At 42.5% G+C, this 23610-nt stretch overlaps 1 protein-coding gene across 1 annotated transcript in view; it reads left to right on the forward strand.

Annotated features, from left to right (window-relative positions):
• Nucleotides 1-23610, forward strand: part of LOC145413630 (nephrin-like) — a gene marked incomplete at its 5' end in the record, with an annotated part of 296625 nt that overhangs the window by 252161 nt on the left and 20854 nt on the right. The window contains 4 exons of the mRNA XM_080283291.1: nt 3071-3237; nt 6149-6281; nt 7494-7639; nt 9457-9638. Of these exons, the coding sequence (XP_080139417.1) occupies nt 3071-3237; nt 6149-6281; nt 7494-7639; nt 9457-9638 (628 nt within the window). The remainder of the gene's footprint in view (nt 1-3070; nt 3238-6148; nt 6282-7493; nt 7640-9456; nt 9639-23610) is intronic.

The raw sequence follows: 23610 nt of genomic DNA on the forward strand, positions 1-23610 counted from the left end.
ACAATGTTAAGCTTCTTTTCCTTATGTTATAGTTAGTATTACAGTACTGATGTAGCGACTTTATTATTTCCATGTTCAGTTTCCCATTTCTTATCACTGCGTTCAAAGAACCAGCAACCTTTTTTCCCCGTTGTACCCTTTCAAGCACTTCATCCTCTAAATTTCCATCCTTACTCATCACACTACCCAAGTACATAAATGCGCTCACACTTTCCATTTCCTCATCATCCAACCTCACTGTGCGCTCAATGACTTCATTTCTTTCGAAGACCGCAACTTTAAGCTTTCCTTCAGTCACTTTTGCGTACCCTACTTTATTTTATATGCACGTATACTGTATTGTTTATTAATGTATCCTGCTGTATTTCTAAGTGTCCTGTATTTTTTAGTAACATACGTGGCAGGTAATGTGACTCACATCTGTAGATAAAAATACTAAAAAAAATGTTTAGATGGCCAAGTTAGTGAGGCAAAACCAGGATTCCATGGACCTAAATGGTGAATGAATGTCTAGTCCATTTCATTGGGCATGCTTTTGGTACGTATCCCCATACCAATTCCTTTCTTTCTGGGTTCTTCCTCACCCCATTTTTGGCATCCTTAGGTGGAAAGAGGGGTCAGGATGATGATGATGATTATGATGATGATAGTGGTGGTGGTGTGATGATGATTCTGTATTTTTTTTTTTTACGTATTCTACTATTTCTGTATCCTACTCGGTTTTTATATATTCTGTGTCTATGTCTGTATCGTACCATTTATTTTATTTTCGGATTACGGTATCAATATAATTATTTATAAACTATAATAGTGACGTTCACTTTGTATATACTCATATGGACGTAACGAAATCCCTAACCCAAACAAATGTCATTAACGGAACCTTGCACAGGCAACCACCGGGGGTCAAATGGCTAACATTCTGAGCTGGTCCAGACTGATATCTTCTGGAGGGGTGTTTTGGCCTATACTCTGAAATGGCTTTGTTGGACGAAACTTGAATAGTAGAGTGCGTCGGTATTTCTCTCTCTCTCTCTCTCTCTCTCTCTCTCTCTCTCTCTCTCTCTCTCTCTCTCTCTCTCTCTCTCATATATATATATATATATATATATATGTGTGTGTGTGTGTGTGATATATATATATATATATATATATATATATATATATATATATATATATATATGTGTGTGTGTGTGTGTGTGTGTGTGTGTGTGTGTGTGTGTGTGTGTGTGTGTGATTTATGCCGTGTTGTAGATGGGGGCGCCCATAATCTACTCACATAGTTTAGCGCTGCCTTCAGGGGACTTTGCACTGAGTGACACGTCAATAGCACCTTATAACCCAAGACACCGTTTACCATGTTGGGTGGTAACCACGCAGCAAAATAATGCTAGATGGTCTCCAGGGTTCAGGCGCTACAACCGAGTGGAACCTGTAAAGGTGTACAGCCGGAAGATGGTTGGGGTTTACCGATCACACAATTTCTCCCTGGGGACGATTGAGGTTGTTCACCCTTGCCTTAAATAGCAGGATTGAGTAACCTAGCCCCGGACCCTAACGCTCCCAATAGAAAAAAATAAAGAGTGGATGATGGACAACTGTGTTCTAGCTTATTTCTGTATGCGCTCAGACAAAGCCCAGGGATGTATTGTTTTGCTTGGCATGTGTCTGTCTGTTTGTCTTTCTGTTTGATTATAACCAAACTTGGTTGAAAATTTGAGGATCATCCAAGGGATTTTTTTTTTTTTTACGTAGGTCAGTGGTTGTCACTTGGCAAATTTAAGACTCCTAATCTGATGTATATCAAACCTGGTGGAGGGGTTGAGAATAATCTGAGAACAAAAGGATTAGATTTTGAGAACAATCAGTGTGGGATCAAGGTAACAGATCAAGGTCAAAGCTCAACTGTGTGTGTGTGTGTGTGTGTGTGTGTGTGTGTGTGTGTGTGTGTGTGTGTGTGTGTGCGTGAGCAATATCATTAAAACAGTTTTGATCTGGTTGAGCCCAAGATCACAGAGAAAGATCATTGGTGACGGTCACTTGTCAAGGTCAACTTAAACGATTTTAATCCAGTTTAGACCAGACTTGCCAGAAGGGTTGAGGGGTAAGCAAGGATAAGTCGATTTGATTTCTTTTTTTATGCAAAAAAGAAGGAACCAAAGGCCAGGGGCCCGCAAACCGTTCCTTCTAAGTAAAAACAATAACAATACAAAAGAGAGCCAAATTCAAGATCCGTTCATTTCGAGATGCGTGGACACACTGCGTTTGAAAGACTGGAGAGCATAGGAAGTAGGAAATACAGACAGAGGGAGACAGTTCCAGAGTTGACCTGTTGCATAAATGAAGGACTGGGAGTAACGGCTTACACTTGCATTAGAGAGCTGGACAGAAAAGGGATGAGAGTTTGTTGCTAGACGGGTGTTACGCGCCCGTCGTAAAGGTGGAGGGATGCAAGCAGACAGTTCATAGGAGCAATGACCATTGAAGTAGCGATAGAAAATAAAGATCAGTCAGAGGTCAAGGTCACAGAGCAGTTAATGTTCCGCCTTATAACTCAAGGTTTGTACTCCACTTAGACCAGTCTGTGGAAGGACGGATGGTCAGCCAAGGATGAAGATATTCTGTTTTAAGAAAATAGATCCAAGGACACAGGTCAGCTTTAACAGCTTTTATCCAGTTTGGAGCAAACTTAGTGGAAGGGTTAAGGTTCAGCCAAGGATGAAATGATCTGATATAGAGAACAAAAAGTTAAGAGCCAGGGTCAGAGGACAAGGTCAACGCTGGCAGTTTTGATATGAATGAGACCAAACTCAGTGGAGAGGTTGATGTGATTCAGGTAAGAATTGCGTATTTCCATTTTGAGTACAATTGGTCGAAGGTCACAGTGACGGTAAAGCCAAATATCCAGCCCTTAGAGAATTTGTAGAGTACTGGTATTGAAATCTATGAGTGCTCCTTCCTGTTTGTTCGGTATCTTGTAATTATGGATCCCTTTTTGTTTTATTTACGAGTTCTGAGCATATTATATTTAAACATTCACGTTATTTTTGTGTTATGTATTCTTCTTCAGGTACCGTTGGCGACAGGGCGGCCGTGAGGTTGGGGGTGACGGTGATCAGTCAGAGAGAGGGGAGCTGCGCCTGAGCCCTGTCCTGCGCCAACACTCAGGCAACTACACGGTCACGGCGCAGAGTCCTCGCGGCGTCATTGCATCCTCCTTCATACTCAACGTCCAGTGTGGGTAGACAAGGAAGCAGAGAACTTGTCATTTCCTTCTTGTTATAATTATATGTTTTTTCAGGAAGAGCCATGACTTAGACACGTGATGGTTTTACACTCTCTTCTCCCGAAAGAAATCTTGGCTACGGTAGATAGTTAATGATAAGATTGCTTTTGAATCTGCCCTAAATCCTATTGACTTATTGGTACTGCAACTGATATACCTATACAGTGGTACACCTGTATCAATCTGCAACGTCAATAAGAGAAATTAACGGCATTTTAGAAGATGGAATTGACTGCCTTGTGACGAAAGGAAGTTGTTCGTTTGACAGGGAAAGAATGGACTGCATTTTGGCAGGAGTGATTGGCTGAAGTTTAATATAAAGGAAGTAAGTGCAGTCTGATATAAAAGGAACACTGTTTTTTGACAGAGAGAACTGGGTGCAGTTTAAAGTAGGAGGAACTGACTGCAGAGTGACTCAAAGAATTGTTTGTAGCACGAAAGGAGCAACTGACTGCAGATCGACAGAAGGAAATTACCATAGTTTTAGCGAAAGAATTAACTACCTGTATTTCAGTAGAATGAATGGACTATTTTATATTATAATAAGAGACATTGTCAGCAGCTTGACAGATGGAACAAACTGCAGCAGTTTGATAGAAGGAACAGACAACAGATGTTAGAAAGAAGTGGGTAGGTTCCGCAGAAGTAATTGGTTGATACATCCAGATCTGCGGCACTTAATTTGTCAGTCAGACCCTGATTGCCCTTCTGACCAGCACTCTGTTTGCCCTGCTGTACTTTCCTTTCTCTCTTATCCCAGTTAGTCCTTCCCTGCTCCCATTTCAGTTGACTGGCCCATATACCCCTTCCCTATAAATTCCCTACTTTATCTGATGCTCGGGATAACTCTGATGTCAAATTCAGTTAATGCCAGACTTATATTCAGCTGAGGATGCGTCATACGAACCAATGAATGTGAATATGTATCCTGCTAACTCTGTCATGGTCGGAACAACTCTAGTTTGCTATTCCAGATAATGCCAGACGATTGTATTCAGCTCAGAATGCATCATACTAGCCTGAGTGTTAATACTGGTACCATTAACACTGTCATGGTCGGAACAACTCTTATATTCTGTTCCAACGAATGCTAGACGATGTGTGAGAAGCATAGAGTCATCAGGGCCAAAGAGAACTGGCTGACCTATTAAATCCTTCATTTGACCTGCTACTCTCGTGTCCCCTCCCTTGTCCTAATTAGTCTTTCCTGGCTCCCATTTCAACCGGCGGTATTTAATTATCCGAACCCTAAATTGTGCCGTCAGTACGTTGTCGCCTTTAACGCCTCATTCTGTTTTATTCAGCTTAGAGGTCTCGTTTAATCCTTTCAGTCCGATGATGTATTTTATAGTTTAGCTTAGGAAGAGCTCGAAAAGTCTTCACTAAGGTAAAAAAAAAAAAAAGTTGGGGGACAGCACGAATAATCTAAAATATGTCACTGAGCTGGAGGGGTAAATATGAACTCAGTCCTTTGGTGATGACCTGATTAAAAGAGTAAATGACATCAGCTTGTTCGGACTTGACCTACACTTATATGCTACTACCTACCTAATTCTAGTCGTGACTTGCCTTACCCTACCCTTTCCTTCTTTTCCCTTCCCTTCAGTTCCCTTTCCTTCCTTTCCCTTTCCTTTCCCTTCCCTTCCCTTCCCTTCCCTTCCCTTCCCTTCCCTTCCCTTCCCTTCCCTTCCCTTGTTGCTGCCTGTATAGGTGTATCCTGTAGCTTGGGTTTCCATGTCCAGACCAGTCCTTCCCTGCCTTACCCAGCCCTACCATCCACTGATTTGTCCTCCCTTTCCCAGCTTTATCCTACCCTACCCTACCCTACCCTACCCTGCCTGCTCTACCCTACCCTACCCTTCCCTACCTTGCCCGCCCAACCCTACTCTACCCTGCCTGCCCTACCTTACCCAACCCTACCTTACCATACCCAACCGTACCCTACCTTACCCTACTCTACCCTGCCTGTCCTACCATACACTACTCAGCCTGCCCTACCCTACACTACTCTGCCTGTCCTACTGTACACTACCCTGCCTGTCCTACCCTACATTGCCCAGCCTGTCCTACCCTACATTACCTTGCCTGTCCTACCCTACATTACCTTGCCTGTCCTACCCTACATTACCTTGCCTGTCCTACCCTACACTATCCTGCCTGTCCTACCCTACACTGCCCTGCCTGTTCTACCCTACACTGCCCTGCCTGTTCTACCCAACACTGCCCTACGTGTCCTACCCAACACTGCCCTACCTGTCCTACTCTACACTACCCTGCCTGTCCTACCCTACACTACCCTGCCTGTCCTACCCTACACTACCCTGCCTGTCCTACCCTACACTACCCTGCCTGTCCTACCCTACACTACCCTGCCTGTCCTACCCTACACTACCCTGCCTGTCCTACCCCACACTGCCCTGCCTGCCCTACCCTACACTGCCCTGCCTCCCCTGCCCTACACTGCCCTGCCTCCTCTACCCTACACTGCCCTGCCTCCTCTACCCTACACTGCCCTGCCTCCCCTACCCTACACTGCCCTGTCTCCCCTAAACTACCCCACCCAACTCAACCCTGCCTGACCCTACCCTACCCTACCCTACCCTACCCTACCCTACCCTACCCTACCCTACCCTACCCTACACTGCCCTGCCTCTCCTACCCTACACTGCCCTGCCTCCCCTACCCTACACTGCCTTGCCTCCCCTTAACTACCCCACCCAACTCAACCCTGCCTGACCCTACTTCACCCTACCCTACCGTATCCTACCCTACCCTACCCTACCCTACCCTACCCTACCCTACCCTACCCTACCCTGCCTAACTCTGCCATACCCTAACCTTGCCCTCTCATCCTTCCCACAGTCGGGCCAGAGAAGGTAGCGACAGAGGGCCGCATCAGGGTAGCGAGGAATGGGTCAGCTGTCATCCTGTGCTCGGCCGTCGGCAACCCCACACCTAATCTCACATGGACCAGACAACACAATGACAACTCCAGGTACGGTGAGAGAGAGAGGGAGAGAGAGAGAGAGAGAGAGAGAGAGAGAGAGAGAGAGAATGGAGGCATATCAGAAACAGAATAATTATGGAGCACAACGAAAGGGAGGAAGATCTAGATATAAAAAGATCACCACCAACATAAGGTATCACATTTTCTCAGTATCGGTATTTGAATCACACACGTCGTTTTTAAAGTCTAAGTCTGTAATTTCAATGCTGTTCTATTTTTACTGCTCGCCATTTGGACCATCCACTGAGGCAGACCACCCTGACTAAATGCCTGTCCATGTGTATAGCTGAATCATTCATACGTGTCCATGCAGCTTTCAGCCTGGGAATTACAGTATGTAAATCCTGGTGAATTATTTTATTTCATTCGTCCGCCTCCCCTCCCTCCCCACCATACTCTACAGTCTCATTCATCTGCTTTATTCATCTATCCTTTGTCTGTCTTCACCCTCATCCACTGTTTTACTTCATGCATTCACCTCTCCCTTGCCACCAGTCTCACTTAGTTACTTATCCCCTCCTTGAGTTAACTGTCCACTGGCAGCCGTTGCTTCGCCTCATGCATTCCCTGATCGAGCACCATCACTCTCACTCATATCACGCATCTGCTTTTTACCATCCATTCGTTCCCTTGTTCCTTCCTTTTGCCATCGGATTCTTTATTAATGAATTTGTCTCTCTCACAATCTTTTTTATTTTTTTTAATTCATCTCCCATACTCTTCCTCGCCACCTCTGATCATTGTCCCCGCCTCATCCAATCTATAATTGTACTGTTGCATTCCATATTACTTTGCAGTCTCACCCTTTCCAGTCTCCCATCACCCTCGCTAATACTCTTCCCTGTTACTGTTTATTATTGTCCCCTCTCATCTTTTCTCCTCCTCCTCACCCTTTTTCATGCATCCCACTTACCTTGCTACGATGTCCCAAACCTACCACCTCCCTCACACAACCTCTCCCCAGTTCCATGTATTTCCCTTTCACATACACCCTTTCTTACCACTCACGCCTCTCATCCTATTCGCTTTTCCTCATCACTCTGTCACACTATGTACCCTTTCTCACCTGTCACCCATTCACCCTTTCCTACCCCTTCCATTCTGTTTACCTTCTCACACCCTTTGTCACTGTTCACTCTTTCTCCCACCCCATCTCTTCCTCATTCTTCCCTTCTTCCACTCACTCTCCCCCGCCCACAGCAAGGTGCGAGTGCTGGGTGCGGGCGTGGGTGAGGCTAGGCTGGTGGTGGAATGGGCGTCGCAGGCTGACACTGGCGTCTACCTCTGCCACGCCTCCAGTTCCCTAGCTGCGGCCCCACCAGTGCCCGCCACCATTGTTGTTGACCGTGAGTACTGTGTGTGTGTGTGTGTGTGTGTGTGTGAGGGGGGGAGAGGAGGAGGTGGATGAGTATGGATTTGTTTGGAATGGATAAATGGGGTGAATGGGTGGATGGATAAGTGAACTGATGAATGGGTGAATAGATAGCTGAACTGATGTGTGTGGCTTTGTCGTGGATGGTTGTATGGATGGCTGGAGCAGTTGGTTGACTAATGAGAATAATGACTGGATAGTTGAGTTGATGGATACTTATGTGTATGTGAGTAGCTCTGCTTTGGATGGATGAACGGTTGGATGAACAAAACTATATGTTCATAGCAGAGACAGGGTTATGGAACACTGAGAGCTGGATTTTGTCACTTGATTTTATTGCTTGGGATTGTATTGATACTGGAGAGGGACGCCTTCGCGTGGTGGCACCAATTTAACCGGGCGGATCCATTGCCCGGGTATAAAAACATCCCTTGTCTTCCTCCCTATTCCCCGAAAGGATTTTGGTGGACTGCAGGAAGAGGAATATTTCAATCTGCAGTCCACTGGGTTCACGTGGGATGCAGTCTGATCACATATAATAATTAAAAGTTTCCTAATAGACTGTGAAAAAAAAAGGACCTGCTTACACTCCTCACCCCTTTTTTATATTGTGGTCGTAAATTGTCAGTGATTCTCAGTAGTATAGCCTATTATTAGATTAGGATTCTACCTACGCCATATAGTATTGTGAGAAGTAGGGCTGGGATGACGATGATAATGATGATGACAGATGATATAATTTTAACGGTAATGCACTTTCCACACCAGGCTTGAAGTGCTCAGAAATAAAATTCCGCTGTACAATTCATCCGTAATATATATACTGTACATATTTATATTTCTCTTCCCTAGGATCGTTTGTAGGCATAATATCTGCCATCACATTAAGTGCAACACACTGTAAGAGCACTCATTATTATTACAGTTTGTGTCATCTGTATTTATTGATGTGGATATTTACGGTAGATATCAGTCAGGAGCGAGGAGACAAAAACCTTACCTTTTCACTTTCAGTCCTGTTAGTTCCCTGGCTGCAAATTGTATTATGTTTTAATGCAGCAGTAGAGCAGTTATTTATCATAGCACTTTTCATATATATATATATATATATATATATATATATATATATATATATATATATATATATATATATACACCGGTATAGATAAATAGATAGATAGATAGATAGATATACTGTATATATATATATATATATATATATATATATATATACACCGGTATAGATAAATAGATAGATAGATAGATAGATATACTGTATATATATATATATATATATATATATATATATATATATATATATATATATATATATATATATATAACTGGTATATAGTGTATATTCAACCCAGATCTTCCAATATATTTATGTACCTGTATTTTCATTCCTCGTTACGAGGGATTTTTCTTGAGCCGAATATATATAGCAGTATGTCGGTGGCATGAATATAGTGGTAAAGATGTCATCGCTTATTAGGTGCGGACGGCGATCGTTTCTAACACCTTTGCAACAATAGGCCTCGTATGCAGCATGACATCGTTCGGCTATAGCAAGGAAATTAAAAATAATAACGTTATCAGTTCCGAATGTTCTGTGCAGTGCAACAGTAATCGTGGTATATCGGAGTTTCATGATTATATACTGTATTTTGCTTTTTAGGTAACCGCCAACTTCCTTTCTGTGTATTATATGCATTATATTATTAGGGACTGGGGAAATAAAATTCAGATTCTGACTGTGATAACTGCGATTCTGACTGTGGTTGATTTCAGAGGCGCCATGGTGGAAGAGTGGGCTGCCTGGCGAACCTGTGAGTGGTGCGTGGGCGGAGTTGGGCGGTACGGGGCTTGTGGAGTGCCGCGTGAAGGCCGTACCCACGCCCGTCTTCCACTGGGCCACAGACCAGGGTAGAGGCATCACGTCTGGCGGAAAGTACAGCATATCAGATCCCAAGGTGAGGACTGTAGGTGGTAAGCCTAGTGCCCAGTAGGCAAGATGAGTATTAGTGTGTGTATTAGTGCTTAGTACAGGAAAAGTTTAAAAATGTATGTATTGGTGCTTATTGGGCAATATATATATATATATATATATATATATATATATATATATATATATATATATATATATATATATATATATATATGTATGTATATAGATAGATAGATAGATAGATAGATAGATATGTCACCTTCTCTCTTAATAACCATCACTTTACCCTTTTGTACATGTACTCTCAAGGCACGATGCTCACAAACATCAGCAAAACTCTGCACTTGGTAGACTAGTGCAGAGTTTTGCTGATGTCTGTGAGCGTCGTGCCTTGAGAGTAAATGTAGAAAAGAGTAAAATGATGGTTATTGAGAGAGAAGATGACTCCCGGTTTGATATTACAGTGAATGGAAAGAGACTGGAATTGGTGAGAGTTCAAATACCTGGGTACGGTGATAGAAAAGAGAGGAAAATTTGCAAAAGAAGTGGAAAGAAGAGTGACATAAAAGAAAGTAGCTGGTGCTATGAAGGCCTTGATAAGAAACAGAGGCTTTACTCAGCTGCGCGAGGCTTACATGGAGTGTTAGTGCCAACTTTTAACATACGGATATGGGACTATGGTGTGGCATGAAAATGAAAAGTCACGAGTGAGAGCAATGGAGATGGAACTGCTGAGGAATGTATGTGGTGTACAGAGAATGGATGGGCTACGAAATAATGTGATTCATGAAAGATTCGGAGTGAGGAAGTCTGTGGACTCCAGAATCGAAGAGAGTGTACTGAGATGGTTTGGTCATGTGGAGAGAATGGGTAACAATAGAGTGGTGAAAAAGTATATCTGAGCGAATATCAAGGAGGGAGGAAGCGAGGTACGCCAAGGAGAAGTTGGAGGGTTATGGTAGATGTGTGAGGAAGAGAGGTATGGAAGTCGGTGAGGCTAAGGGACTGACAAGAGATTGAGCTGGGTGGATGAATGTTGTGAGAAGAAGTGCATGATCAGGGATTTGACACCCCTTTTTAACGTGACAACGTCCAGATTGACTCAATCGGATACGTTTATGTGAAGCTACAGAATGTGATCAATATTCTTGGTGTATCAGATGGAGCCCGGATTTCAGGGGCTTGAATGATGAGTGAATGAAATTGTGGCCCATGGATAGGGCAAACTTGGGCAGAATGGACGTTGCTACTCCTCACTCTGCCCTAGGGTGGGAAAGGAGGTCCAGATGATGATGATGATGATGATGATATATATATATATATATATATATATATATATATATATATATATATATATATATATATATATATATATATATATATATATATATATATATATATATATATATATATATATATATATATATATATATATATATATATATATATATATATATATATATATATATATATATATATATATATATATATATATATATATATATATATATATATATATATATATATATATATATATATATATATATATATATATATATATATATATATATATATATATATATATATATATATATATATATATATATATATATATATATATATATATATGTATATGTATATATATATAATTAGGCAAGGCAGTGACTGTGGGTATTGGTGCTTATTGGGCAAGGTAGGTATACTCGTTTATTAGATCTTACTAAGCAAGGTGGGGACTGTCAGTAGTGGTGCTTAATAGGCATTATTCGTATTAGATCTTGATGGGCAAAGTTGGTACTGTGACTATTAGTGCTTATTTGGCAAGTTGGGTATTTACTCATTGGACAGATACAGTACATACAGTATACTGTAGCATCTGTGGCACACAGGTGAGGAGGACTGTAGGTACTGGTGTTTATTGTGTATGCTTAGAACTGTGGATACCGATGCTCCTTGGGCATAACTTGGGAGCAAAAGAGCATCTCCGACCCCATAATGAAGACTGTGTGTAGTGTTGCTTTTTGGACAAGGTTAGAAGTATGGGTACTATAATTCCATCTGTTAATCTTGAACGCTGCGTTTTAGTAACAGACAGACACAAGAATTTGGCGCTATTTTATCAAAAATTGCCATGGAATGGATATAGAACAGTGGTATTATATTTTTCTTCAACTACGCTGCGTGAATGAAGCTGCAAAAGGACGAAAATCTGAGGAGAGTTAAGGTGGAGGGAGAAGTACAGCATTTCCGACCCAAGTAGAGGACTGTTGGTATTATGCTCTGCTGACTTTAACCTTGCCTAAAATTACCATCTTCTTCTTGAATGTTGAGCTGTAACGAGAAACTGACACTGATAATATGTTACTAGTCATGAAGAAGCATGATAGAAAGATGTAGAACCATACTGTTTTTTTTTTTTTTTCTGCCACTGAGGTACGGGAAATATGCTTTAAAATGACGAAAATCTCCGCCGAGCTAAAGTGGGCGATCTATAATACATATTTACCGAGTAGGTTATGTACAACATTTCCGATTTCGACATAAGGACAATGTGTATTAATGCATGCTGGGCAAGGTTAGAAATTGGGCCTGTTACCAAAACGCATTGTCCGAAGCTGTTTGCTCACCTTTTGTTGTTGGCGGACATTCATGAACCACTTTTTTTTTTTAATGTGATCAGCCTGCATCCTAGATTACAGACTGCAGCCAGCAACGATACTGAATGGTTAGACCTTGTGTATCATCATCAGTACATGCTTCAGAAATTGTCGCCAAAAACAGGCATGTCTACACCTTTGCGCGCTCGGTTTTAATATGGCCGTCATATCTTTTATATATGTACAGTATTTTTTTTAGAGGGGGAGGGTCAAAGTGGGGACTGTGACTATTATTGCTTATTGGTTGACCCTTAATCTTTCCTGGTTGTTTGATTAATGCCGAGAGCTTCAGTATGTGGATGACTGTGTGGTGATAGTTCTCCCACATTGTTCTTTCTTTTGTCTTGTTTCTGGATCCTACCTAACCCCTTCTTAAAGTGGGAAAAAGGGTTATAGCGATAATGTTGATGATGATGATGATGATGACGATGGTGATGGCGATGATGATGATGGTGATGATGATGATGATCTGTTTCATTACCTAAATTCATTAGCTTATACTGTATTGCATCTCCTTCTGCTGTATTGTTCGTTATTCAGTTTCTCAGTCATCACATACATAATCAGTGCGCACCAGTCCTTACCGACCTTCTTTAGTACCAGTGGACATTGATCTTTACCAGTCACCACCACTCAACACCAGTCAGCAATCAGCACCACTCATCGCAGATCATTACCAGTTATCACTAGCCACCATCAGCCAACATTGATCCTTACTAGTCAGCACCAGTCAACACCAGTCAGCACTATTTATCACCAGTAACAACGTTCACAAGTCACCGTTGGTCAGTATTAATATTTACCAGTCAACCCCAGTCAGCACCACTCATTACCGGTCACAATCACACAACACCAGCCTTTATCACTCATCACCATTCACTACCACACATCACAATTATTCATCAGTCATCACCACTCATCACCAGTAATCATCAGTCACCACCCTTCTTCGATCCTCAGAGGAAGCTGATTACGCCACACACCCAGTATTAATCACTACCAGTCAGCATCAATCACCACCAGTTATCACCAGTCACTGCCAGTAATCACCAGTCATCAGTCACCACGTGTCACCAATTATCTTCACCAGTCTTTTGATTTATCCCAGTCACCGCCAGTCATCATTAATCTTCATCAGTCAGTCATTTTCATCACCATTCATCACCAGCACTCGTCAGTCACCACCAGTCACCACCAGCTTTAATCAGTCACCACCAGCATTCATCAGTCATCGCCAGTCACCACCAATCACCTGCATCATTCACCAATGTCCATCACTCACCACCAGTCACCACCAATCACCTCCATCATTCACCAATATCCATCACTCACCACCAGCAATCATCAGTCATCACCATTCACCACCACCATTCATCAGTCACCACCAGCATTCATCACAGCACCAGTCACCACCAGCATTCATCAGTCACCACCAGCATTCATCACAGCACCAGTCACCACCAATATTCGTGAGTCACAACCAGTCACCACCAGCATTCATCACACCACCAGTCACCACCAGCATTCATCACAGCATCAGTCACCACCAGCATTCATCAGTCGCCACAAGTATTCACCAGTCACCACCAATCACCACCAGCATTCATCAGTCACCACTAGTCACCACCAGCATTCATCAATCACCACCACTCACCACCAACATTCATCAGTCACCATCAGCATTCATCAGTCACCACCACTCACCTCCAGCATTCATCAGTCACCACCACTCACCACCAGCATTCATCAGGCACCAACATTCATCAGTCACTACCAACATTCATCAGTCACCAACATTCATCAGTCGCCACCAATATTCATCAGTCACCACCAGCGTTCATCAGTCACCATCAGTCACCACCAACATTCATCAGTCACCAGTCACTGCCAGTCACCACCAGCATTCGTCAGCACCAATCACGACCCGTCTTCCTCCCGAGGCACCACCAGAGGGCACTGATTACCTGCCACACAGCCACGTCCCGGGCCTGTCCTCCCGGCAGTTCATTACCTAGCAACGAGGGACGCTGATCACCCGGCAACGCGGCACGGAGGAAGCTAATGACGTGACAAACAGGCCCGTGGATCATGCGTGTACGTTTTCATTTGGGACGGTGTGTGTGTGTGTGTGTGTGTGTGTGTGTGTGTGTGTGTGTGTGTGTGTGTGTGTGTGTGTGTGTGTGTGTGAGTGAGAGAGAGAAAGAAACTTTCGTCCATTTCTCTTTTCGCCCATCTTCCCACATCCAGCTAGCATATACCAAAACAGCTTTCGTCCTTCATTTATTTCAAGTGCTCAACCCTTCATCCACTTTTTTTTTATCTTTACCTCATGCCAGTCACTGTGAGCAGATGAAGTATATCGGTATTCCATATTTCGATCAGTGAAGAGTCAAAACAGAAAACTCGAACTGACCACCATATAAAACAACCAGTAAGTTAACTCTCTGAGCCTCATATGACTCCCTCCCAGTTGAATAATATAGTCTGGCGTTAACAAGTATAGAACAGTTGTCTCGAGTGTGAAATGTTGTATGGTGATACGAGTAGCATAAACATTCACGGGATCTTCACTCGCTCTCAGCTAAACAGAATCGCGTGGCATTATCTGGAATAATACAAGAGTTGCCCAGAACATGATAGAATTAATGATGACGGTATTACCATTCCCAGGCAACTGTAACCTACTCTCACCTGAATATAATCGTCTGAAACTGAATACTAGAATTGTCATGTCCATGAGAGAGTTGATTAGATTTCCCATCTTTTATGAACAGCTAGAGGAGCGTAATACTGTCTTGCCTTATGCTTTAGGTCTTGCAGCTTAGCTTGACCAAGATTTTCGTCCTTTTGCAGCATTGAAGCTTGGTGATAGATAAAAGTCAATGCTTCTGCTTTAAATTCTTTCGAAACACGTCGTCGAGACTATTATCATATTCTGCTGTTAGCCTGTTGCTGCAACGCGTCATTCAAGGTGGAGATATGGCAATTTTAGGCCAAGCTGGAGTAATCACAACAACGCACAGGCATTTTGTAATTCAGGCATGTGTCCCAAAACGTCACAACTTTTCCATGCTGTTGTTGCCGTAAACTGGGGGAGACTGTCAAATGAGTTTTATAGATCCAAATGGAATTTTATAATGCAGTGTTTCAGTAATTTGCTGTTTACTAATAGCAAAAAAATGTTAAAAATGGTCCATTCAGTAGGATTTACTCTTCTTTGAGCTCTTACGGCGAGCCTTATTATTGTTTAAAAATCAGATAATACGGTATTCTTGTGGAATAGTGGATTTTTTTTTTTCATTACTCCCCCTGTGGCTGAGGGGACACAATCTGGCCGCACAGTGGAGTGGTACTACTACTGTGCGGCCAGGTTGTATTAGGAAGAATACTGCCACCGTATTCCCTGCGTGTCGTAAAAGGCGACTAAAAGGGGCGGGGTGAGGGGACTAGGAACCCCCTCCTCTGTTTTTTAGTTCCTAAAGAGAGACAGGCCAGAGAAAGGGATGGGGGATTGAGTTATCCCTATACCCTGGAGATTGGGTCTATGAATGTGCGTGGATGTAGTACGATTGAAGCTAAAAGGGAGGAGATTGGGAGAATGTTTGTGAGAAGAAAGTTGGATGTGGTAGCTTTGAATAAAACGAAGATGAAAGGGAAGGGTGAGTCTATGTTTGGAAGTGTAAATGGAAGATTGTCAGGTGTTGATAGAGGAAGGGCAGGAGAAGGTGTGACCTTGTTAGTGAGTCCGGATGTACAGCAGTGTGTGATTGAATGGAAGGAAGTGTCATCGAGACTGATGTGAGAAATTTGAACGTGAGTTGTGGGTGTTTGTGAGTGCATATGGGCCTGGTAGTGAAAGGGATGAGGAAGAGATGGAGTCTTTCTGGAATGATGTTGATGAGTGTCTGGAGAGTTTTGGAGTGAATGTGAATGTGGTAATGATGGGAGATCTGAATGCTAGAGTGGGAAATGTAGCATTTGAAGGTGTAGTTGGTATGCATGGTGTGCCTGGAAGAAATGAAAATGGGGAACGAATGATAGGGATGTGCGTTGAGCGAGAGATGGTGATTGGAAATACGCTGTTTGAGAAGAAAGATATTTATAAGTATACATGGGTGAGACACGAGGGTGGAAGGGTTGTTGATAGTTTTGATGGACTATGTGGTTGTGTCCAGGAATGTGATAGGAAGATTGTTGGATGTGGGAGTTCTGAGAGGGGTGGGTGGAGGTATGTCGGACCACTATCTGGTGAAGGGAAAGTTAAGAGTAGGTAAGAGATGGGTGAGAGCTAGGAGAGTTAGATGTGGCAGGGAGGTTTTGAAAGTGAGTGAGTTGGATAAAAGAGAGAAAATGATAGAGTATCAGGAGAAATTGAAAGGTGAGTGGAACGCAGTGAAAGATTAGGAAAATGGCAGTGTGGGGAGGAATGTCAATTGTTTGAGAGTGATGTGGTGGGGCATGCAGAAGAGGTGTGTGGTGTGAGACGTGTGGGTGGTGGTGTATGAAAAGGAAGTGAATGGTGGTGCGAGGAAGTAAGTATGGCTGTGGCTGAGAAGAGACGTGCATATGAAGTGTGGCTGCAGAGGAAGGATGAGGTGTCATATGAGAAGTATAAGGAAAAGAGGAATAGGGCGAGAAGGGCTGTGCGTGATGCTAAAGTGGCAGCAGATGAGATTTGGGGTAGGCGGCTGACTGTGAATTTTCAACAGAATAAGAAAAGGTGAAAAAGGTGCGAAAGGGAGAGTCTGGGAAGGAAGAGCGAGTAAAAGCAGAGGATGGAAGGATGTCAATTGAGATGGATGCAGTAAGGAAGAGATGGGCAGAGTAGTTTGAAAGATTGTTAAATGTAGAGGAGGAAAGGGTGGCTGAGATTGTGGCGGATGGAAGAGTGCAAGGAATAAATGTGTTGGGAGAGTTGAATGATTCTTTGATCACGAAGGAGGAAGTGGAGAAGGTAGTAAAGGAGATGAAAACAGGGAAAGCTGCAGGTATGGGTGGGTGTGCTGTGGAATGCCTGAAGGGTGGTGGAGTGACTATTGTTGACTGGTTAGGAAGATTGTTTAATGTGTGCTTTGTGAAAGATATGGTGCCAATTGACTGGGCAAGTACTAGTGTGGTCCCGTTGTATAAAGGCAAGGGTGATAAGTATGAATGTACTAGCTTTAGGGGTATAAGTCTCTTGAGTGTTGTAGGAAAGGTGTATGGTAGAGTGTTAATTGTGAGAGTTAAAGATGGTACAGAGGGAGTGATTGGTGATGAGCATTGTGGCTTTAGGAGAGGGAGAGAATGCGTGGATCAGGTGTTTGCTGTGAGACAAGTGTGTGAAAAGTATTTAGCGAAAGGCAAGGATGTGTTTTGGGCATTCATGGATATAGAGGAAGCGTATGATAGAACTGATAGGGAGGCTTTGTGGACTGTTTTAAGATTGTATGGACTTGATGGTAGGTTACTAAAAGGGGTGAAGAGTTTTTATGTAAACAGTAGAGTGTGTGTAAGAGTGGGAAATGCTGTGAGTGATTGGTTTCCTGTGAGAGTGGGGCTGCGACAGGGATGTGTGATGTCGCCTTAGTTTTTTAATATTTATATGAATGGTGTTGTAAGGGAGGTGAATGCAAGTGTTTTAGGTGGAGGTCTGAGTCTGGTAAATGTTGATGGTGGAGAGTGGAATCTGAAGCAGCTGCTGTTTGCAGATGATACTGCACTGGTGGCTGATTCAGAGGAGAGATTGAGACAGGTGGTAGAGGAGTTTGGAAGGGTGTGTGAAAGGAGGAAATTGAAAGTAAATGAGAATAAGAGTAAAGTGATGAAGTGTACGAGGCTGGTAGATGGTAGGGGGATGAATATAGTTTTGAATGGCAAGTTGCTTGAGGAGGTAGAGTGTTTTAAATATCTAGGGTCACATGTTGCTGTGGATGGAAGAATAGATGCAGAAGTGAAGTTTAGAATGAATGAAGTAGGAAAGGTGCTGGGAGGAATGAAAAAGGTGTTTAGATGTCGTTCGCTTAGAATGGATTTAAAGAGAAGGCTGTATGAGGGTGTTGTGTTACCGACTGCGTTATATGGGGCTGAAACATGGAATATGGGTGTAGCAGAGAGGAAAAATTTGAATGTAATGGAGATGAGGTGTCTGAGGAGCATGTGTGGAGTGACGCGTATGGATCGAGTGCGAAATGATAAAGTGCGAGGGAGAACTGGAGTTGTTCGGGAGATGGCTGATAGAGTTGAGCAGAGGGTGTTGCGATGGTTTGGGCATATGGAGAGAATGGAAAATGAGCGATTGGTGAAAAAGATAACTATATCTGATGTGAGAGGTGTAAGGCTGAGAGGGAGACCACGAACAGGATGGATGGACAGTGTGAAGAGAGCGCTGGATGTGAGAGGGATGTTTGTTGAGCAAGGAAAAGTGGCTGTGCATGACAAAAATAAATGGAGAGAAATTGTGTATGAATAAATGATGACACAGCCCTGATTGGATATTCTCCCGCATTTGGTCTGATCAGCTAGCCTAGTCAGGTCAGGTGCGGGTAAGGGGATGGGTCTATTATGATGTGGCAGGGGTAAACCAGCTCTGCTGTCGGGCCTTGCTGCGGATGTCGCTGATTGCACTGCACAGTTGACCCTTGTGCGGTGTGGTGCGGTGAGGATCTGTCCCTTCTCCCCTTTTGGGCTAAGATGCGAATGCATGTGTTTGAATGGATGAGTACATGGGGAGTGTGTCGTCCTGTCTTGGCTACCTCCCTTTCCTTTGGGGAAGCAGCCTAGGTATATAGATAGATAGATTTTCATTACTTGACACCAGTGATGTATTTTGTATTTTGCCTGTACTACTTCCAGACGACGTTATTACAATACAGAAAGTAAAATAAAATCATCTGTAGACAGCAAGAAACTAATAAAAAAGGGATAAGGAAAAGAAAGTCACCACACTGAAGGGGCTAACGCACCGGACTCGGAACAAATAGCGTCATGCACCACATGTAACAACTTGGATGCTAATGCCATACACTGGTTTGTATACTTCGTATATTTTATACAGTTACTACTTCACAGTATATTGAGAAAAACAACAAGCTTACACGTCCACAAATTATTTACTACATAATTTTTTCAAACGACTCACCAGTTTCAAAGTGTAAAGAAGGGGCGGGGGGAAGTCAGATAATTTTTTGAGCGACCGTACAGTACCTTTTATTGCGCATCATGCGACGTCTGTCTAATCTAAAACTGGTGTGGTTGGTGTTAGCAGGGGTGTTTTTCCTGACACACCAGTGTTTTGTGGAAGTTCAATTAATCCCTTTACTACGATTACTGTTTATTTATGCTACCACAAGACGACTCAGGTGGATTCATCGACCTGAATTTCAAAGTCCGTGGAGAGAGAGGCAGGACACGCAACAGGATTTCTGATGCTGACTGTGCAGTATGCTGCTTTAAAGGAAAATAAATGACAGATTTTTCATGAGGGTATTTTGAAAGGGACGTTTAAATGCTTGTCGAGAAACTAAGTAATTCATTAACCCATTCACCAGTGACGCACACATCATTTCATGCTTTCAACCTCCAGATGATTTTCTTTACTCTACGAGAGACTTTTCGATTTAATGGGGTTAAATACAGCCTTTATAAACTCTTTCACAGTGAGGAGCTTTCCTGCGTTGAATAAAATCGCCTGATAAAAAACAAGGATAACCTATAATAGAAGAAGAATAGATTCAGATGATTACTATTATTACGGTATCCCTTTCACTTTAACTTTGTCTACAATTCCTATCTCTCCATCTCCAATGCTTATTTTTGACAGTGGATTAACACTAGAATCTGTTGATAATCATGAGGAAGTGCTGTGGAAAGGCTAAAGGGATCTTATTCTCCTACTGAGTACGTGAAATATGCCGAAAGAAAAGGAAAAACTAGGCCAATCTTAGGAAAAACGCATGTCGTAACTGCAGTCCTTTATACATGTTGACGAGCATGTGTCATTTGCAATATGCTGCATCGTGAGCTCAGTGCTAAATTCCCAAGGCGGGCATATATGAGAGTTGTCTGGTGGGTTCTGTAAAAAGGTACTGGAAGCGCATTGCATTTCCGCGAAGTCTGAATGTTTTGTTATAGTCTGTGTGCATTTAAGTGTTCTTGAATGTGTGCATTAAGTGCATTAGAGAGGGGGATTCAAAAGACAGCTTCATAGATAGGTTGGCATACAAAGATAAGTGATGTTATCGATAAATAAGGTGACGAACGGAGATGTAGATAGATGGTTGGATGGACAAGACGACACAGCCATACACAAATTGAAAGTCAGGCATAGGCAGACACTCAGGTAAGAAAGCGATAATATAAATAAACACTTCGTTTATGAGTTCGCGTGAGAAGTAGAAATGTATATTTAGCGTGATTGGTGATGACAGTTCTCCCTCGTTCATGCTCTCTTTTCCTTTTCTGAACTTTATGTCACCCAATCCTTAAGTAACAAGAAGGGTTAGAATAATAGTTTTCCCTGTTGTGTGCTTTCCCTTTCCTTGTTTTCTGGACCCAAACTCACCTCATCCCTAGGTAAAATAAATAAATAAATAAATAAAGTCATGATGGTGGTGGTGGTGATGATGAGTGCGGTGGTGGTGACGAATGATTATAGTGATGATGTGTTATGTACTTGGGCATGTTGTTAAGAGTTCTCCCTGTCTCGGTCTTTTCCTTTCCTTGTTTTCTTACCACTGCCTCACCTTATCCTTGGGTTGAAATAAAACGTCATAATGATGATGATGATGATGATGGTGGATGTACTGTATATTATATGAGAACAGGTATACCGAGGCGCACCCATGAATATTCACCCGTGTGCCGGATTAATCATTTAGCGTACCGGGTTCAGTTACAAAAATTAAATCCAAAATAAAAATCATCCCAAGCGACAGAGGTCATACACGCAGCAAGCAGTAATTACAGCAAATGACTCTCTTGCATCTACGCTCCAAAAATCTTTTTAAAAAAATATATATGATTGCCCTGGCACAGTAGCGGCTAATGGTATTTTCAGCGATGGCTTTCTCTCAACTACAGCCCATAAAAGCTTGTTATTTGTGTCTATCTCACTGCCTCTCTGTCCATCAATCTATCTGTCTGCCTATCTGTCTATCTATCTATATAGCCAGTCGCTTAAATCCCTGAAGGGGTGGCCAAGAGCGAATCATTTCCATGTCACCCTGTTCTCCATCCTTAGGCTGCTGTCACTCCATCTCACACCCCTTTCCCTCATATACCTTTCCATCCCATTCCTTCATCTTTTTCATTGCAAAATTAATAAATAGATAAGTAAATAAATAATAAATAAGGTATGTGTAATTCTCGTACCACTATGGAGGCCATGGAATTTTCAGCAGTGTATAAAAAGGAAATATTGCATGCACCTTGATTGGCCCGGTTCTGATTGATGCCCTTTTTTCTGTCTGGATGTCTGAATGTGCAGATTGGCAGATTTTGCCGTCTCAGTCCACGGCTTCGTTAACCCTTTGACCGCCAAATACCGGCTTTGCATTTTATTTAAGCTAACGGCTGGGGAATTTTCAGCGACCGAGAGTAACCAAGGACACCAATATTTTCTTTCTCCTTATTCTTTTTCATTTAAAGTTCTGGCAGTGAATAAGGAACTGCCTATTTTATTCCGGCTTACAATAATCGATTTTATTCAGCTTACACACTTATTATAGTCAAAGGGTTAACATGATGATGATGATGATAATGATGATGATGATGATGGTGGTGGTGGTAAAACTGAGTATGTAAGTAGCCCTGGTACCTTTAAACTCTGAATGTCTTTAGTGTGCAACAAACTTTAACGGTATCCACACCATCACATGGCAGAAACTGCTGATTTTCATGTGTGTGTGTGTGTGTGTGTGTGTGTGTGTGTGTGTAGCTTATGATATATGGCGCTTGGTGTATAGTGGTTAGAGCGCCCCAGTCGGAGTGAGGGTCTAGCCATGTGCATAGATTCGATTCCCAAGAGGTGACTATAGTAGGACTCGCCTACGTTTGCGGCTGTGGTGTGGCCCGCACCTGTGTACAATGGTGCCACGTTTCCCCAACTTGCGATGTGAAACGGAAGCTATTTATGTACAAGGCAACACAAATACGATAAGTTCAGATGAATAAAACTTACACTTGTGTATTTTGATGGATGAATCAACAGTAATCTTATTATGCCTAAAATATTTATACAGTAACACAGAAACATGGCATACATATTATACAGTGTTGCTAAAAGAAATTGTAGTCACTTTTAATGTTTTTTAGCGTAGTTTTAGGGTGGGTAATAATATTACAGTTATGGATATAAGAGAATGAGCCTGAAAAAAGAAGAAATATGCCAATATCCAAAGTAAAAGAAATAATTCATATAATTCTTGTGAGTGGCAGCACTGATACATCCAGTCTGGCATAAGGTAAAGTACGTACCCCTCCGTAGACACAAGGATAGCTTGTACAGGTGTTGCTAGGGAAAAATGCTCACATTTACTGGCTTTTACCGTAATTTTAAGGGCGAGGAATAATCACATTTATAATCATAAGCTAATATGTAGGACAAAATAGTAGGCATATGCCAATACTGAAGTAAAAAAAAAAAAAAAACATTATTCACTCGCAAGCGGCAACACTTCCACACCCAGTCGGTGGCCTTGACCTCAGGGGTGGTGTGGAGAGAGAGATGGAGGAAGAGGAAAGAGAATGAATGAATGAAAATCAATCATGGTACTGCAATAACAGGTCATCTGTCGCCGTATACAAAAAATGATAAATATCACTAAATATAACAAAACCAAAATAACAAATGAAAGCACAATCATAAACAACTTATAAAAGAATCAAAAGTACTCAGGGTGGCTCACATCTCCCGCCAGGAGAGAGAGAGAGAGAGAGAGAGAGAGAGAGATAACGGTATAGAAAACGTGGCAACACTGTACACAGGTGCGGGCCACACCATAGCCGCAAACGTGGACGAGTCCTACTATAGAGGTTTTTTGATCATGTAACGCAACCTACCACGGAAGGCAGGATGGTCATCTACCCCTAATTTACTAAACTACGGTAGCCTAGCCTCGGCCTCTTACACCTCGAAAGGGGTGGTATAGGACTGGCTGTTACTGATATCGGTAGTGGCGCATCATGCAGTGGTACAGCCAGGAGCAAAGTCTGTCTCCTATTAATGCGTCTACTTCACACCTGGAGGATGTCTGTCTCTTTTCTCTCTAATGCATCACATCAAAGAGAACCATCCGTGGACGAAGAAACATACCAGTCCTCTCCCAGCTTTCAAATACTAGTCACCAGAGGAGTGCTAGC

This window comes from Coenobita brevimanus, chromosome 97 (assembly GCF_032717465.1).
Source record: "Coenobita brevimanus isolate Jiangsu-jjx chromosome 97, ASM3271746v2, whole genome shotgun sequence".
Classification (NCBI taxonomy): Eukaryota; Metazoa; Arthropoda; class Malacostraca; order Decapoda; family Coenobitidae; genus Coenobita; species Coenobita brevimanus.